The sequence below is a fragment of the Jaculus jaculus genome, chromosome 14 (assembly GCF_020740685.1).
Source record: "Jaculus jaculus isolate mJacJac1 chromosome 14, mJacJac1.mat.Y.cur, whole genome shotgun sequence".
Classification (NCBI taxonomy): Eukaryota; Metazoa; Chordata; class Mammalia; order Rodentia; family Dipodidae; genus Jaculus; species Jaculus jaculus.
The window spans coordinates 31,936,332-31,955,666 of record NC_059115.1 but is presented as its reverse complement, the minus strand read 5'-3'; the positions used below and the strand labels follow the sequence as shown (position 1 = coordinate 31,955,666).

General features: G+C 45.0%; 1 protein-coding gene across 2 annotated transcripts in view; it reads left to right on the top strand.

Annotated features, from left to right (window-relative positions):
• Window positions 1–19,335, top strand: part of Irak2 (interleukin 1 receptor associated kinase 2) — a 96,845-nt gene that overhangs the window by 51,279 nt on the left and 26,231 nt on the right. Inside the window, exons 3-7 of one of the 2 annotated variants that reach the window (XM_045134515.1) lie at window positions 6,311–6,414; window positions 10,914–11,108; window positions 11,190–11,254; window positions 16,337–16,451; window positions 17,517–17,626. In XM_045134515.1, coding sequence (XP_044990450.1) covers window positions 6,311–6,414; window positions 10,914–11,108; window positions 11,190–11,254; window positions 16,337–16,451; window positions 17,517–17,626 — 589 coding nt within the window. The remainder of the gene's footprint in view (window positions 1–6,310; window positions 6,415–10,913; window positions 11,109–11,189; window positions 11,255–16,336; window positions 16,452–17,516; window positions 17,627–19,335) is intronic. The other variant, XM_045134516.1, reaches the window with a different exon arrangement.

Below are 19,335 nucleotides of genomic sequence, written 5' to 3'. Positions count from 1 at the left end.
TAGATATTCAGTTTTCCCAAGACCATTTGTTAAAGAGGCTGTATTTTCTCCAATGAATATTTTTAGCATTTTTCTCAAAAATCAGATGACTGTAGCTCTCTAGATTTATATCTGGGTCCTTTATTCTGTTCCATTGATCTGTATATCTGTTTTTATGGCAGTACCATGCTGCTTTTGTTACCATCTGTAATATAGCTTAAAATCAGGTATGATGATACTTACCAGCCTTATTTTTGTTGCTCAGAATTGTTTTAGTTATTAAAGGATTTTTTTGTGCTTCCAAATGAATTTTAGGATTTTTTTTTTTTTTTTCGTGAAGACTGCCATTGGAATTCTGATGGAGATTGCATTAAATGTGTAGATTGATTTTGGTAACATTGACATTTTTGCACTATTGATTCTAATCTAAGAACATGAAATATCTTTCCACTTTCTAGTGTCTTCTGCAATTTCTGTCTTGAGTGTTTTAAAGTTTTCATTGTAGCGATCCTTAACTTTCTTGGTTAGGTTTATTCTAAGGTACTTATCTTTTTTGGGGTAATTGTGAATGGGAGCAATTCCCGATTTCATCCTCAGCCTATGTGTTGTTAGTAAATAGGAAGGCTGCTGATTTCTGTGTTTTTATTTTGTATCCTGTTACATGGCTATAGGTGTTTATCAGCTCTAACAGTTTGCTGGTAGAGTGTTTAGGGTCCTTTATGTATAGAATCATGTCATCTGCAAATAATGTTAATTTGATCTCTTCCTTTCTGATTTGTATCCTTTTTATGTGTGTCTCTTGCCTTATTTCTATAGCTGAGTCTTCTAGTACCATATTAAATAATAGTGGGACAGTCCTTGTCTTGTTCCTGATTTTAGTGAAAAAGCCTCAAGTTTTTCTCCATTTAGTAATATGTTGGCTGTAGGCTTGTCATAAATAACCTTTATTACGTTGAGATATGTTCTATCTATTCCCAGTCTCTGTAGGACTTTTATCATGAAGGATGTTGGAGTTTGCCAAATGCTTTTTCTGCATTTAATGAGATATCATGTGATTTTTGTCCTTTAGTCAATTTATATAGTGTGTTACATTTATCAATTTACATATGTTGAACCATCCCTGCATCTCTGGGATAAAGCCTACTTGGTTGGGGTGAATGATCTTTCTGATATAGTCTTGTATTCTATTTGGCAATATTTTGTTGAGAATTTTTACATTTATGTTCATGTGGGAGATTGGTTTGTAATTTTCTTTCCTTCCCTCTTTCCTTCATTCCCTCTTTCCTTTCTTTCTTTCTTTTTTTTTTTGATCTTTGTCTGGTTTTGGTATCAGAGTGATGCTGGCTTCATAGAGTTTAGTAGAATTCCTTCCTTTTCTATTTTATGGAAAAGTTTGAGCAGCACTAGTGTCAGTGCTGTGGCACTGGCAGTTGGGGGAAGGGAGGATGTGCAGTGTGCCTGGAGTTGTACTGGAGCTGCTCAGCTGTCCCATTTGTGTTCTCCTTCAGCACCTGCTCAGCTGATCTCTGCTGTCTTCCCCTTCAGCTATTCTTACTGGCTGAGGAGGCTGATGTGAGTGGAAAATTACTTCACTTGGCTTCTCTTGCAGCTCTGAGAGAACTGGGGGGGGGGGGGGCGCAAACGGAGTGGGGCTGCAGTGGGATCTGATTCTGGCTGGTTTCCTGCTTGCTAAAAGCTCTGGGTCTCTCCTGCTTCACTGCTATGGTTGATAGTTCCTTATACATCTTCATTTTTCTGTAGAAGAGTGTATTTTGCTGTTTTTCTGCTTATTTCCCCCACTAGGCTGCTTCGCTACACTGCTGTCTTACCCCCAAATCCCAGGTATTCTTAGTTGAATTAAACTTATTTTAAATTTAATTTTTATTTATTTATTTGAGAGAGGGAAAAAGAGAGGAGGGGGGGGAATAGGCACACTAGGGTTTCCAGCTACTACAAAGGAACTCCACATGCATGCATCTGGCTTATGTGGGTACTGGGGAATTGAACCGAGGTCTTTTGGCTTTGTAGGCAAATGACTTAACTGCTAAGCCTTTCTTTCCAGACCCTGAATTAAACTTCTTAATGCAAATGTACTTCAGGGAATAAAGAAGCATCTTTGAGGAGTTTCAATCAGCACATAAGACCAAAACTTGGAAAGGTAATGGGTGAAGGTAAATTAATGACAGATGGTCACAACAATGAACAGTTAACAATGACATATAGGTAAATACACACTCATAGTACAGTGATGCCCTAAAGGGAAAAGATGGGGTTGGAGATATAGCTCAGTTGGTAGAGTGTTTGTCTCCCATTGACATCCTAGCATTGCATGAACTGAGCATAGTGATGCATATGTGTAATCCCCATATTCCAGAGGTAGATACAGGAGGATCAGAAGTTCAGATCATCATTGGCAACATAAGGAGTTTGAGGCTAACCTAGGTTACATGAGATCCTATCTCAAAAGAAAGGACAGAGAGGGAGAGAGAGAAAAGGAGAAACAAAAAGAAGGGTATGGTGCTATACAACTCTAAGCCCATCTACATGGGAGGCTGAGGCAGGAGGATTGTGAGTTGAAGGTCAGCCTGTACTACATAGTTGGTTGGTAACACACACATGAAGTCCACTTGTATTCTGAAGGCTGTGATGTGAGGATCATTTGAACTCAGACTTGTTTGAGACCAGATAACATAACAAGGTCCTGTCTCAAAATAAAATAGCCCAAAAAGAAAAGTGAAAAAAAAGCAAACAAAAGAACATATATGGCCTGGGATATAGCTCTGTGGTAGTGCATCTCCATAGTATGCATAGGGCCCTGGTTTTCATCCTCTGCACCAAGAAACACAATCCTCAAATGCAATAAGCAAACACATACATACACACGTACCATTTATTACTCCTCCCACAATGCTGGGTCTAGGGATGGAACCCTGAGGCTCATGCATGTTAGACAAGTACTCTACCACTGAGCTATGCCCAGCCCACATTGAATACCATTTTTATCAAAAGGGGGAAAAAAACTCAGTGAGAGCTCTCTGAATAATAGGTGCTGTTGTAAGTACCCCAAAGATGCTGACTGACCCTAGGTACTTGTATGATGAGGTCTTGGTTTTTAAAATATTTTTATTTATTTGAGAGACAGAGAGAGGTAGAGACAGAGGGAGAGAGAAAAAAAGAATATGGGCACACCAGGGCCTCTTGCCATTGAAAACAAACTCCAGACACATGCACCGCTTTGTGCATCTGGTTTTATGTGGGCATTGGAGAATTGAACCCAGGCCATCAGGCTTTTCAAGCAAGTACCTTTGACACACTGAATCATCTCTCCAGCCTATGAGGTCTTGTTTTATCCATGAGGAACTTAGTCAAGGTGTCTTTAGGCTATGAGTCATCTGTGTCTCCCAAAGTCCTGGCCAACATGGCCCTGCACAAAGATTCTAGGCAAGGGACCTCTCTGTTCAGGTTCTAGCTTCACAGCCAGGCCATGGGGGGCGGGGGGGTTGAGGGAATCTGTAGCTATCCAAGAGTACCTGCTGCACAGAGGAGGAAGACAAGTTGTTCAAGATCACCGGAGCAGGACATGGGTGGAAGTTTTGGGGTTTGAGTACTCCTGTCTCTAACCACTGTGTATACTGCTGCCCCCAAGTCTTGCAGGATGTTAGATGTGCTTCTAGGCCCTGGTTCCCAGGCCAGGGATGTGGGACAGATGGCAGGAAGATAGCCAGCAATGCTTGCCCAGGGATGTTGGTGCCCTGTCTCATGTCTCCATTGCCACCACCTCTCCTGGAGCCAGGGCTGCCTGGGGCTGGCAAGCCAAGGGATCACAGACATGTGAAATCACAGTTCACTGGTGACATTCCTGAAGCCAGAGAGGCCTGCCTTTTGGCAGCTTGGGTGTCAGGTAGACATACCCATGTTTGAATCCCTCCCCAGCCTTGCTGTTCTTCAGTTTCTCCATCTGTAAAATGGGGATAAGAACAGAACCCATTCCATTCAGTAGTGAAGAGTCAGACAGTTCAACTGGGTGCCATGGCACATGCTTGTAACCCTAGTACTTGAGAGGCAGAGGCAGGCGGGTCATTGTACAATTGAGACTAGCTTTATCTCTATGTAGAGTTCTAGGTCAGCCAGGTCTCTATAGTGAGACCCTGTCTCAAAAAAAAAAAAAAAAAAAAGAAGGAGGAAGGTTGGAGAGATCCTTGGTGGTTAAGGCACTTGCCTGTAAAGCCAAAGGACTCAGGTTTGATTCCCTAGTACCCATGCAAAGCCAGATGCATAAAGTGGCACATGCATCTGGAGTTCATTTGCAGCAGCTGGAGTAGTGATGTGCACATTGTCTCTGTCTGTCTTCTCTCTATCCCTCTCTGCTTGCAAATAAACAAATAAATAAAATAAGCGGGCATATTGGCACACACCTTTAATCCCAGCACTTGGAAGGCAGAGGTGGGAGTAGCACCATGTGTTCAAGGCCACCCTGAGACTACAGAGTAAATTCCAGGTCAGCCTGGGGCAGAGTGAGACCTACCTCAAAAAAAAAAAAGGAGAAGAAGAAATAGACACTTCAGGATTCCTTTGTGGAACAGCTGACATTAGTAGCATTCCAGACACCTCAGTGAAGTTGAGTCTAGACAGTTAACTAGACCAAGGAGTGTAGATTATTTCCTGTAGCTGAAGATAATTTTAAAGTACAGACCTTTGATGAATAATTGCAGATAATGGGAAAGGGTCCTCAGGCCAGTGTGATTTTGGTGTTGGCTGCAGCACAACAGGAGCTCTAGGGAAGTAGGTGGGGATGAGGAGGCTGCAGCCTCAACACCTTTGCACCACTGGCTTTCCCTAGTGGCCTGGGAAGCACGTGTCCCCACAGGTCTACATGCTCTCTTGGCATCTCTGCAGCACAGACAGAAGCAGGAAGCTTTTTTTTTTTTTTTTTTCTGCTGAAGTTTAAACAGGAGAGGAGCCATTCATTTACCAGCTCAGCACCACTTGCTTCCTCATGGGAAAGCCCCGGATTCCTTGTTGGGTCTGGACTTAGGCCCGTGGTGACAAAGCTGGCAGGCCAGACTGTACATTCTGCTTAGGGGGCACATGTTTCAGGTGGAGTTTTTGAAGAAAAATTTCTGGTACACAGAGTTCATCTTAATATTTTAGAGAACTTTATGAAGAGAGATATGATAGTTAGACATGTGACCCTGTACCCCATCTGTCCATGAGCACCTGCGCAGCACTTATGAGACTTAGTGCTGCATACTAAGCCCTCTGTGAGTCAGCCTGTGGTGGTGACAGTGTGTATGCATGTAGAGTGAAGCGCCTGGGCCACACCAGGTGCCACATATGGCTGCTTCACTTCATCTGCTGCGTTGGTGTCTTCCATCTCCCTTCACTTAAATGATTTTTTTTTTTTTTCTGGCTTTTTCAAGGCAGGGCCTAGTGAGTAGCTGTGGATGACCTGAATCTCACTCTGTAGTCCCTGCTGGCCTCTGCCTTCTGAGTGCTGGGATTAAGGGTGTGTACCATCACTCCTGGTTTAGATGATTATTTTAAACCATGCTCAAATGGAAAATCCCAAACATATGAGAGCAACCCAAAGACCCTTCTTGTTCTTACCGGCCAGCTTCAGTGATGACTCAGTGACCATGGGGGACTACTCTGGGGATATCAAATCAGTGGGTACTTGTCCCTTATAGAAACCTATGTACATCCTCTTGAAGTCACCTCCAGGTTACATACAACACCTACGGCAAAGGGCAAGGCAGCACTGTGTAAATAGTTGTTCCACTGTGTTGCTTGGTTGCCATACCTGGTTTCTTTTCTATTCTTGTGAACGAGCTGTGCCTAAATCTTACTGACTTCATGCCAGGCCTCCCCGCCATCCTGCTCCTCACACCCTACATCCACTGTTGGAGTTCCTCTACCCTCAGGCCCCAGTTGAATGCTCCTTTTACAATGGAACAGTTCTTGCTAACCATCCTGCATGGTCTCTTCTGTCTCTGAAAGTACTTTCCCTGTGTTTGTGTGCTCTGAGGGTGGCCTCTCCCCTGGGAACCACAGTAGAAGCCTCTTTGTGTTCTCAGCTGCTCTCCAGTGGGGCAGTGCAGGGGAATCCTGAACTGCTGCCCACTCATTGTGTGGTCCTGGGCAGTGCCCGCTTCCTGTCCTTCTTGGTCTCCACCTGTCCTTGGAGATGATAAACCACACCTATGCTATAAGTTGTCTGAAGGCTAAATGAGCAACACCCAAGGAGTGTGCCCGCTGCATGTGTTGTTCAGGAAGGTGACATTGGTCTGGAATGAGTCCCAGGGTGGGTGCTGACTCCTGTCCTTCTTTCCAGGGTTCACCACAGCCAGGGCCCAGGAGCAGGCCTTGAACTCACTTCTGTACAAGGAGACCCCTTGTTCCTTAAAAACCAACCTGCCCACCTTGTCGACTTCTAAGGTAAACAAACTTTTGCTTCTGCCTGTAAATAGTTTCTTCCCCTGAGACATGTGTGGGAGAAGGAAGACCAATTAGATAGATCTAAGCTTCTGAGTGTAACAGTCACTGAAAAGTAGGGGTTAGGGTTAGATGTGTGGGCTTTGCTGGCTGTGTGGTGCTCAGAGGTGGCAACACAAAAGACACAGCTGTTACTTGAAAGAGAAATATAAGGTAGTTTTTTCTGGAGCTAAATATGAGTGACTATAGCCCAGAAACACAGATTTAGGTTACCCCAACTCTGTGTTCCAATGTGTTAACAGCTTCATGAAGCTTTTATAATTACAGAACAAAAGCAAGTCATTAATCAAGGCACTTTTCAAATGCATTGGCTGACCATCAGGTAGGCGGGTTACATCAAGGCCGGGAAATCTCCACCATAGGCCTCAGATGCTGTCTGATGGCATTCTTAGCCCTTGGGCTGGTGGAAGCTGGGGGTCTGTCAGTACATTCCAAAAAGGTTGCACTTGATCAACTGATAATCACCAGGATGTTAGTTCAGACACAGAGGTGGGCGATAAATGGCTATTAAGGGCCAAATAAAATGAAGGTAGCCAAGGTAATTTGGCTCTGGCTTGTAACATTCTATCTCTCTCTGATCATAAGAGTTTTATCAGTATATTCAGCCTTATCTGAGGTTGTTTGTACAATCACACTACCAAGTGGATCCCAACCTCAGTCCAGGATGCAGGGTTATGGTGCTGGGTATTGAACCAAGGGCCTCCTGCATGCTAGGAAGTGCTCTACCACCAAACTGTGTATCTTTAGTCCTTTTTTGTTTTTACATTTTTATTTTGAGATACACTCTTACAAAGTTGCCCAGGTGGGCCTTGAACTCCTGTTCCTCCTGCCTCAGCCTCCCAGGTAGCTGGGATGATTGGCCTGTGGTGCCAGGTCCAGTGGATCCATACTTCCTGTGGACTTTTCTTTGTTTGTGTTTAAACAAGAGCTGGCCAGTAACTGGATCCTTCCACTCCACATGTGTAGGTTACAGATTCCTTTGTAAACCCACCCAGCTCTTTTCAACTCAGTAGTCCAAGTTCAGCAATAGTGTGAGTGGTCCTGAACATTGAGTGATTGGGTTCAGGGACATACTATATCTTTTGAGTCTTAGTAGCTTTCATCCTTCTTTGTTAGCTCTCCCAGTCTAAATTGTCTTTTGAGACAGTGTTTGCATAAAAATGAATATAATTGCCAGGTGTGGTAGCACACACCTTTAATCCCAGCACTTGGGAGGTAGAAGTAGGAGGATCCTCATGAGTTCAAGGCCAGCCTGAGACTACATAGTGAATTCCAGGTCAACTTGGGCCAGAGTTAAACCCTACCTGGAAAACCCAACATATATATGTTGGTTTAGAAATGAAAACATTGGGCTGGGGTTGCAATTTTGTGTGGCCCTGGGTTCTTCCCTCAGCATAGCAACTTTTTTTTTCTTTTGAGGCAGGGTCTCACTCTAGCTCTGGCTGACCTGTGTAGTCCCAGACTGCCTTTGAACTCACAGCTATCCTCCTACCTCAGTTTCCCAAGTGCTGGCATATGCCACTACACCTTGCTTTCTTTTTTTAATTTGATGTGTGTTTGTGTAGTATGTGGTGTGTGTGCACAAGGGATGTATGCACATATGTGTGCAGATGTACACACCCCAGGCCCACACATTCGGAGGCCAAAGGAAGACATAAGATGGCCTCCTTTATTGCTCTTCTACCTTATTTCTCTGACACACAGACTGTCACAAAACCTAGAGCTCACTTTAGATTGACGGATCAGGGAGACACAGAGACCCTTCTCAGCACTGTGGTAACAAGCATTAGACCACACCTAGCTTTTTATGTATGTGATGGGCATTGAATTTAGGTCCTCATACTTGCTCAGCAAACTTTCCCACCTACTGGACCACCTCCTTACACCCCTTTTCTGAGACAGGATCTCATGTAGCCAGGGCTCTTATCAAACTCACTATATAGTTGAGGATAACCTCGAACTCCTGATCCTCCTACTTCCCCCTCCCATGTGCTGGGATTACATGAGGTCCTGTTCAAGCAAGCATGAGCTTATTTGAAGCAGAGTTTCACTACATAGCCCAGGTTGGCCTGGAATTTGTGCCTCAGCTTCCCACATATGGAGATTACAGGCATGCACTTCCAAGCCCAGCTTTTTGTTCTGATTTTAAGATGTTAAAATGTTTTTGTGGTCCTAAGAAGGATTTGGGGCTTGGACTGTGTGTCTGAGGGAGAAGGAAGCAATTCAGGGGCTGGGGTGATGAACCTCTTCTGTTATAGTTAAGCACTTTCAAACATGATTTCATCAGTGGGAGGAAGATCATGGCATAATACCAAGTGAGAAGAGAAAACTGAACTGCATGTGGTAGCACATTCTCATTGTTCCTTTTTTTGGGGGGGGGGTTCTCACTCTGGTCCAGGCTGACCTGGAATTCACTATGTAGTCTCAGGGTGGCCTCAAACTCACAGCCATCCTCCTACCTCTGCCTCCGAAGTGCTGGGATTAAAGGCGTGTACCACCACGCCCGGCTTTTTAAAAAACTTAATTTAAAGAAATTTTTTGCTTGTGTGTGTGGCATGTATGCATGGTGTGTGCACTGGTATGTGCCCTTTCAGGACCCCATTGCTTACCTGTGTCTTGGCCAGAGTGGAATGTCTTCAGGTGTTGTAGTCTGCAACTCTTCCACCTTGATTTGGTTTTGAGTCCCAGTCTCTTTTACAGTCTCCAGGGTTGCAGGATTCTGTCCATTTGGAGCTCTGCTTTCCTGTGAGATGGGATAGACATGTGTGGTCATGCCCAGCAATTTTATGTGGGATCTGGAGATTCAAATTCAGGTTGTTTCAGGCCCCGGTCAGGTCCTCATGCTTCTATAGGAAGCACAACTAACTGTTGAGTCATCTCTCCAGCCCTGCCCTGTCTTTCTTTTTCTTTTTTTAATTTAAATTTGTGGGCTGGAGAGATGGCTTAGTGGTTAAGGCACTTGCCTGCAAAGCCAAAGGATCTAGGTTTGAGTCCCAAGCACCCATGTAAAACCAGTTGTACAAGGTGGTGAATGCATCTGAAGTTTGTTTGCAGTGAATGAAGGCCCTGGCATACCCATTCTCTCTGCTCGCAAATAAGTACATAAGATTGGAAAACATAAAATAAACAGGGAGATTATTGAGGCAGAGCTGCTATGCATGTGAGTCCTTACACTTTAAGTCTTTGAAGCTCAAACCTGTGCTCTGCTCCCTGAAAACTTGGAGATCTGCATGGGAGGGTTGTAGACCAGACCTGACCAGCTGTGTGACCTTATCTTAGCTTTCTGACTCTTTTTTAAAAAGAGAGAATTGGCATACCAGGGCCTCCAGCCACTGTAATTGAACTCCAGACATATGTGCTACCTTGTGCACATGTGCGATCATGTGCACTTGGGTCACCTTTTTTGTCTGGCTTTTGTGGAATCTGGGAGTCAAACATGAGTCCCTAGCCTTTGCAGGCAAGCACCTTAAATGTTAAGCAATCTCTCCAACTCTTTTCTTTTCTATTTTGTTTTGCCCTTTTTTTATGAGACTCCAGAGACACTACCCCAATGTGGCTCACTGTACTGGGATTAGCCCTGGGATGCTCTCCCTCTATCTCGGGGTGAGGGATTAGCCTCCCACTTCCTCTTTCCTCAGTCTTGGGTTGAGAGTTTACAGAGCATGGACACTACAGTCACCACCTCAATGGAGCTCTTGCTTTGTTTGTTTTTGTTTTTTTTGAGGTAGAGTTTCACTGTAGTCCAGGCTGACTTGGAATTCTCTGTGTAGTCTCAGGGTGGCCTTGAACTCACAGCAGTTCACTTACCTCTGCCTCCCAAATGCTGGGACTAAAAGTATGTGCCACCATGCCTGGCTTATCTTCATTTTTTTCAATGGAAAATTGAGGCTCTAAGAGGCCAAGTAACTTGCCCAAGGTCATAGAATGAGTTAGAGATAGAGCTGGGATTTGAACTTGGGCCTATCTATATCCTTTTTTTTTTTTTTTTTTTGGTTTTTTGAGGTAGGGTCTCACTCTGGTCCAGGCTGACCTGGAATTAACTCTGTAGTCTCAGGGTGGCCTTGAACTCATGGCGATCCTCCTACCTCTGCCTCCCGAGTGCTGGGATTAAAGGCGTGCACCACCACGCCCGGCTTCCTATATCCTTTTTACTACTTCAACAGGATGAGATAGTCCCTCAGTATTCCAGAATCCCCTGGCATAGCAAGGAAAACAGGCTTCCATTATAATTGCCCAACCTTCCATGGTGGCACATGCCTTTAATCCTAGCACTCGAGAGGCAGAGGTAGAAGGATCATTGTGAATTTGAGGCCATCCTGAGAATACATAGTGAGTTCCAGGTCAGCCTGGGCTAGTGTGAACCCCTACGTCAAAAAACAAACAAACAAATAAATAAATAAATAAATAAACAAAAGTGTCCAACCTTCTTTCTAAATCCCCAGGATTTCAGCATCGCTCTTCCGAAGCAGGAAAATCTATTGAGTGTGCCTGGAGACAGGCTTTTGTGGAATGAGGCAGATGTGGTCCAGGCTACTGATAACTTTGACCAAAGCCACAGAATCTGTGCGGGGACCTTTGCTGACATCTACCGGGGACAAAGGCACGGGGTACCCTTTGTCTTCAAGAAGCTCAGGGAGGTGAGCTGGGGGTTCCTCAGGAGGGTGGAGGCCAGGCACCTGAAGCTGGGTATTCTTCAGGTATGATGTCTCTCCCCACAGCCAGTGTGCTCAAGCCCAGTATCTGTGGACAGATTCTTACAGGTGGAGATGCAGCTTTGCCTCAGGTAAGCACCCGGGCAGCTGAAGCAGGTGACATAGTCTGGTGCCTCCTGTGCGTCAGGCTTGCAGTACATGCTCTATTTATTTATTTATCTATTTATTTAGTATTGTTTCTATCCTTATGTACCACAGAAAGGGAGACTTATTTACCTCATTGCTCTGGAAGCTGGGACATACAAGGGAATCCAGTGAGGGGCTCATCCTGTAGCATAGCATAGCATAAAGCATCACATGATGAGGCCAAGTATGCAACCTGGGCTCTCTCCTCTTCTTGTAAAGTTACTAATGCCATCCTACCCTCATGACATTGTATGACTTAATTACTTCCCAAGCACTCTACCTCCAGATCCTATTGACTACATTGGCAGAATGTTTCCAACACAACCACATTGGGCAATACATTCAGCTCATAGCAGAGAAGTTCAGCCAGTCTTCATAAGAACACTATTAACATAGCTGTCTTTTTCATATTGTTGTATAGAGGGTAGGTTGGGGCTCAGAGAGGTTCAGTATCTGGCCCAAGATCACACAGGTACTGAGGAGCAGTGCCAAGATTTGACCCTACCTGATCTGTTTACAGAGTTCATGCTTCTCCTGTGCAGAAGCTATGTGCTTCTATTAGAATTACCCAGGAGCCTTGGGTCACTTTAGCTCCTGCTTTCCATGAAGAGAGAAGCCTGTCCTAACCTTTGAGACAGGCACACACCGATTACAACTTTGATGGTAAAGCCGTCTTAAAATCGTAGACCCCCGGGCTGGAGAGATGGCTCAGCATTTAAGGAGATTGCCAGTAAAGTCAAACAACCCAAGTTTGATTCCCCAGTACCTGCATAAAGTCAGATGTACAAAGTGGCACATACATCTAGAGTTTGTCATTAGGCTTTATTGCAAGCAAAGAGAGACAGAGAGTGGGAGGAAGGGAGGTAATAGGCACACCAGAGCCTCTAGCGCAATGAACTCCAGATGCATGCATCTCTTTGGGCATCTGACTTTATGTGGGTACTAGGGAATTGAACACAGGTTGTTAGGCTTTGCAGGCAAGAGCCTGATCCACTGAGTCATCTCCCAAATATTTAAGTATACTGGGGGACTCGGGAGATGAATCAGTAGAAAAGGCATTTGTCTGTGAAGTCCAATGACCCAGGTTCCATCCCCCAGAACCCACATAAGCCAGATACACATAGTGGCACATGTGTCTGGAGTTCATTTGTAGTGGTTAGAGGCCCTGGTACACCATTCTTTCTCTCATAAATAAGTAAATAAAAGTAAATTTAAAAATATATAAAAATATAAAAAGCTGGGTGTGGTAGTGTACTCCTTTAATCCCAACACTTGGGAGGCAGAGGTAGAAGGATCACCATGAGTTTGAAGCCACCCTGAGACTACATAGTGAATTCCAGGTCAGCCTGAGCTAGAGTGAGACCCTACCTCAAAAAAGCAAAAACAAAACAAACCAAAAAACAAAAACAAAAACAACAACAAAAAGAAAAAAAGTTTAAACAAAGTATTTCAAGGTAGGGTCTCACTCTAGGTAGCCCAGGCTGAACTGGAATTTCTTATGTAGTCTCAGGGTGGCCTCAAACTCACGGTGATCTTCCTACCTCTGCCTCCTCAGTGCTGGGACTAAAGGTGTGCAACAGTACAACCAACCTAAAAATATATACATATTTATGTATTTTAAATATTTTATTTATATTTATTTATTTATGAGGGAGAGAATGGGCACACCATGGCCTCTAGCCACTGCAAACAAACTCTAGATGCATGTGCCACTATTTGCATCTGGCTTATGTGGGTTCTGAGGAGTTGAACCGGGGTCCTCAGACTTCCAAGGCAAGTGTCTTAACCACTAAGCCATCTCTCCAGACCCCAGTTTGTTATTTTTTTTAAAAATATTTTATTTATTAGAGAGAGAAAGACAGATAGAGAGAATAGGTGTGCCAGGGCTTCTAGACACTGCAAAGGAACTCCAGATACATGTGCCGTCTTATGCATCTGATTTTGTGTGGATACTGGGGATATTGAACCTGGGTCCTTGGGCTTTTCTGGCAAATGCCTTAACTACTAAGCCATCTCTCCAGCCCCAGTTTACCTTTTTTTTTTCTTAAAATTTTTACATTTTATTTATTTACAAGGAAAGTGGGTGGGCAGATAGAGAGAGAATAGACATACCAGGACCTCCAGCCACTGCAAAAGAACTCCAGACACATGCGCCATCTTCTGCATCTGGCTTTACCTGGAAACTGGGGAATTGAATATGGGTACTTTGGCTTTGCAGGCAAGCACCTTAACTGCTAAGCCATCTCTCCAGCCCCCCGGTTTATCTTTTTTTGGCGGGGAGAGAAAGAAGAGGGTGAGAGAGAGAGAGAGGGAGAATGGGTGTGCCAGGGCCTTCAGCCACTGCAAACAGACTCCAGACACATGTATCCCCTTGTGGTCATGTGCAACATTGTGCACTTGTTTCACTGTGCATCTGGCTTACGTGGGACCTGGAGATTCAAACATGAGTTCTTAGGCTTTACAGGCAAGCACCTTAACTGTTAAGCCATCTCTCCAGCCCCAGTTTACTTTTTTTTTTTTTTTATTTGAGAGTGACAGACACAGAGAGAAAGACAGGTAGAGGGAGAGAGAGAGAGAATGGGCGCGCCAGGGCTTCCAGCCTCTGCAAACAAACTCCAGACTCGTGCGCCCCCTTGTGCATCTGGCTAACGTGGGACCTGGGGAACCGAGCCTCGAACCGGGGTCCTTAGGCTTCACAGGCAAGCGCTTAACCGCTATGCCATCTCTCCAGCCCCAGTTTACTTTTTATATTAAGACTGTCTCACTAAATTGCTCAGACTGCCTTGGATTTAAAAAATATAAAAAATATATATTTTATTTATTTATTTATTTATTTGAGAGAGAGAGAGAGAGGAAGAAGAGGAGGAGGAGGAGAAGGGGGAGGGGGAGGAGGAGGTGGTGCCGGCAGCAGCAGCAGCAGCAGCAGCAGCAGCAGCGAAAAAGAGAGAATGGGCATGCCAGGGCCTCTAGCCACTGTAAACGAACTCCAGATGCATGTGCCCCCTTGTGTATCTGGCTTATGTGTGTGTGTGGGCCCTGGGGAATTGAACTGGGTCCTTAGGCTTAGCAAACACCTTAACCACTAAGCCACTTCCCCAGCCCTTGGATTTTTTTTTTTTTTTTTGGTTTTTCGAGGTAGGGTCTCACTCTGGTCCAGGCTGACCTGGAGTTAACTCTGTAGTCTCAGGGTGGCCTTGAACTCACGGCGATCCTCCTACCTCTGCCTCCCGAGTGCTGAGATTAAAGGCGTGCCCCACCACGCCCGGCTATCCTTGGATTTTTTTAAACATTTGTTTTTATTTATTTGAGAGAGGGAGAGAGGGAGAGAGGGGGAGAGAGAGAGAGAGAGAGAGAAAGGTCATTCCAGGGCCTCTGCAAACGAACTCCAGATGCATGCACCACCATGTGCATCTAGCTTATGTGGGACCTGGAGAATCGAATCTGGGTCTTTAGGCTGTGCGGGCATGCATCTTAACCACTAAGCCATTTCTCCAGTCCTGGATTTTTTTTTGGAGGTAGGATCTCACTCTAGCCCAGGCTGGTCTCAAACTTATTGAAATCCTCCTACCTCAACCACATGAGTGCTGGGATTAAAGGCAAGAGCCACCAGGCCTAGCTTGTCACTTTTTAAATATTTTTATATATTCATTTGTGAGAGAGACAGACAGATAGACTATAGGTGCACACCAGGGTCTCTAGCCACTGCAAATGAACTCCCGATACATGGCACCACCTTGTGCATTTGGCTTATGTGGGTTCCAGGGAATCAAACCTAGGTCCTTAGGTTTTGCAGGCAAGTGCCTTAATGGCTAAGCCATCTCTTCCACCTTGGCTTGTTATTTTTTCCAGTGCTTTCTCTAGTCATACACGTGAATGAAAACACACATGCATAGCCACATATATGGGTTCATTTCATGAAAACCAGACATGTAGTTGTGCCTCTACTTTGTTATGCTGCCTTTGTGGGTTGGCAGTCTCTCCCTTACCCATTGGTACGAGGATCCCTGCCTCTCCCAGATGCAGGGAGTACCACCTGGAAACTAGGTAGCTCCTGCCTGAGAGCCCCTGTGATTCAGTAACTAGTGAGTGTCACAGGTATGAATAGCGGAAGGGAAGTGTGTTAAGAATTACCCTGGGAGGCCTGGGGAGAGATGGCTCAATGGTTAAGGTGCTTGCCTGCAAACCCTAGCAACCTGAGTTCAGTTCCCCAGTGCCTACATAGAGCCTGATGCACAAAATGGCACATGCGTCTGGAATTGGTTTTCAGTGTCTGGAGGCCCTGGCATGCCTATTCTCTCTCTGTCTCTCACCTCTCTCTCGCTCTCTCTCTCTCTCTCCTTGCAAATAAATAAATAGAAATATTAAAAAAAAAAAAAAAAGAATTACCCTGGGAGATGAGCTGGTCTGTGCCCTCCTCCCACTCTGGCAGAGGAGAAGGGACTGGAAAGTTGTGTATGACGGTGTGTGATGACTAACTGGATACAGAGTGGAGGTTTCCTGGAGGCTGGATGGTGGGTGAACCAGGTTTGGAGCCTGTTATGCTGGAATGACATTTACCTGAGGTGTTGGATGCAGTTAGACACTCAGATGTGGAATGTAAGATGAGAAGATCTAAAGGCTTTGGGACTGCTCCTTGGCACCTGTGTGGCAGGGTGTTAAACAGAATGAGGAGCTGGGCTGTGGGAGCCCCTCATGTTAGAGGGAGGGAAAGGAGGAGGAAATCTTACTAAAAAAAGCCCCCTGTGTGCCTGCTTCCTCGAGGCAGGATGGAAAGGTGATGCAGACCTGGGGCAGGTGTGGTCTCACTGCTGCTGGTTTGTGGTCTTGGTCACATACTCCATAATCTGAGCCTCTGCTCCTGGAGCTGGGGTGGTGACAGGGTCCTATTGCAGAGTGGGAGAACAGGATGAGGCCTTTGTGGATCAGAGCCTTGGCACCTCGGAGGTTTTTGGGGTCTTGAGGAAGGTCTAGTCAGCCTTTGGCACTTGCTATCTGACACTTCACCTTGCACTGGAACCCTGTTTCAGAGGCTCTCACCGCAACATCTTACCTCTACTTGGCCTCTGTGCCGGAAGACAGTTCCACAGCCTGATCTACCCCTACATGGCAAATGGCTCTCTGAAGGACAGACTCCAGACTCTGGTAAGTGATTGTGTCACTGGTCACAATTGGAAGAGGGAGGAAACCTCCCCCAGTTTACTGAGGCCAGAGTGAGTTTCCCCATAGCAGATTCCTGGGCTTGGACCAGACAACACTGATGTTTGGTACTGTCATGACACCAAAAACTCCGTGGACACCTTGATAAGGGTATCTGGTACAGTCGTGGCACTGAGCACTCTGTGGACACCTTGATAAGGGTGTCTGGTACAGTTGTGGCACCGAGCACTCTGTGGACACTTTGAGAAGGGCTTTGCACATGTGGTCTCCTTCCAAGTGTGTAGCTGGCGAACACTAACTCCAACTTCTTTTTCAGCCAGCCCTTCCTTTAAAGGTTGTTTCAGGGTTGCCACTGTAACCTTCCTGATAGAAATAGTTGCTGTTCCTTGAACATGCTACCTGGTAGGCTCCATGCTAAGGGCACCCTTGAATTCATTTGAATACTTATAAAAGCTCTAAAATAGGGCTGGTATGTTGGCACACATCTTTAATCCCAGCACATGGAGGTAAAGGTAGGAGGATCGCCATGAGTTGGAGGCCATCCTGAGACTACATAGTGAATTCTAGGTCAGCCTGGGCTAGAGTGAGACCCTACCTTGAATCCCCCCACCCCAAAAATAAGTAAAACATAATAAAAATAAAAGCTATAAAACACAGGTGTGGACATTTCTTGCATTTCCAGTTTGCTTACTTCCCCTCCCTTCCTTCCTTCCTTCCTTCCTTCCTTCCTTCCTTCCTTCCTTCCTTCCTTCCTTCCTTTCTTTCTTTCTTTCTTTCTTTCTTTCTTTCTTTCTTAATAGTGGAGTCAGATCTGGGACATTGCACATACCAGACAAATGCTCTACTACTGAGCTGCACCCAAATCCAATTTCTATTTTATACCCAAGGAAATTGAGGCTCAGGGGCCTCAAGTGTCTTTGCCAAAGTTATATGGCTCTGAGTGTCTGAGTTGGGACTTACACGTAGTGTCTGATGTAAATGCCATCGCACTATGCCAGTACATCTTGTTGACATTAGAATGACTGCCTCTATTCCTTCTCTTTCTCTCAGGGTGGCTCAGACCCCCTGACATGGCCCCTGCGTGTCAGCATCTGTGCAGGACTTCTTAGCGCTGTCAAACACCTACATGGCCTGGAGATTGTCCACAGCAACATCAAGAGGTGAGAGAGTTGGACCAGATCTGAGGCTGGGCTGCAAGGTCAAGGTCAGCCTGATTTTGGGTCCCCTCTCTTCTCTGTGCTTCTTCTTCACCTCTCACTTCTCCTGGGAACCTTTGTTCATTGTTTCCTTCTTCTTCTTCTTCTTCTTCTTTTTTTTTTTTCTGTTTTGCATTTTCAATGTAGTGTCTCACCTCTAGCCTAGCCCAGGCTGACCTGGAACTCACTCTATAGTCCCTTGAACTCACAGGATCCTTTGCCTCCCATGCCATCTTGTTCTCTTTCTTAGGCCCTCAAAAACCAGTGTTTCTGGCATGTGCTCCCAGCATGCACAGCTGCTGATCACCTTGTCTGTCTCTGAGCCACTGTTTCCCAACCAAGTATGTTTCCCAACAAGTCCCCACACCCTGTGTGTTTGTGCACTCAGCAGCTGGTCTTGACCCCACCCTGGAGCTCTGGGCTACACCTGCCCAGACTCTGTAATGTGAGCTCCTGTTTAGGCTCTTCTCTGTACCTGTACGGTGTGTGTCTGTTGGTGGCTGCAGGGAGGTTTCTTATGCTCAGCATCTCATAGCTATGCATCCAGGAGGAAGTCATTTCTATCTGTGCTCTGGCAGAAGGGGGAGAGATTCCTGAAGATTCCAGAAAAGCTGACAGAACTAGAAAGGAAGAGAGGAAAAGCCTGACATGCTACCCTAACTTATTGGTAGATCTCTGGGTTTTGTTTCTTTTTTCTGGGTATTGGAGATTGAACCCAGGGCATTTTTGTTGTTGTTGTTCATGCCCTGCAAAAACTCCCTTTACCTGACCCATTTTGAGTTTTCAGTTTCTTATTTTCCTCCCCACACAAATCCTTACTGAGGTAGTATGGTTACCTATTACCAGTTCATCTTTCGATTTTACCCTTATTTAAACATGGTAATTGGGCTGGAGCGATAGATTAGCAATTAAGGTGCTTACCTGCAAAGCCAAAGGACAACCTAGGTTTGATTCCCCAGAACCCATATAAGCAAACTCCACAAGGTGGTGCATGTGTCTGGAGTTCATTTGCAGGGGCTAAAGGCCCTGGTATGCCCACTCCCTCTCTGTCTGCCTTTTTCTTTCTTTCTCTTTCAAATAAAGAAGTAAAAATTCAACATGTTAGCCATTTTCCTACAATGTAGTACATCTAGTGATTTCTTAGTTTTCCATTGAAGTGATCTGCCCATAATTTACTTAATAATTTCTTTTTCTTATTATTTATTTGCAAGGAGTGATAGATAGATAGGAGAGAGAGAGAAAAAAAAATGGACATGCCAGGGCCTCTCACCACTGCCAAGTGAGCTCCAGAAGCATACCCTTTGTGCATCTGGCTTTACGTGGATATTGTGGAATCGAACCTGGGCCTTAAGGCTTTGCAAGCAAGTGTCTTTAACCACTGAGCAATCTCTCTAGCCCCCTACTTAATCATTTCTAATAGCTGATATTGGAGTTGGAGTCTACTTGTTCAAAGTTGTTTTATCATTTATTTATTTATTTACTTATTTTTTGTTTCTTTTTTTAAAATTTTTATTAACATTTTCCATGTTTATAAAATATACCCCATGGTAATTCCCTCCCTCCCCACCCCCACACTTTCCCATTTGAAATTCCATTCTCCATCATATTACCTCCCCATCTCAATCATTGTACTTACATATATACAACCCAAGATAGCCTGGAATTTACTTTGT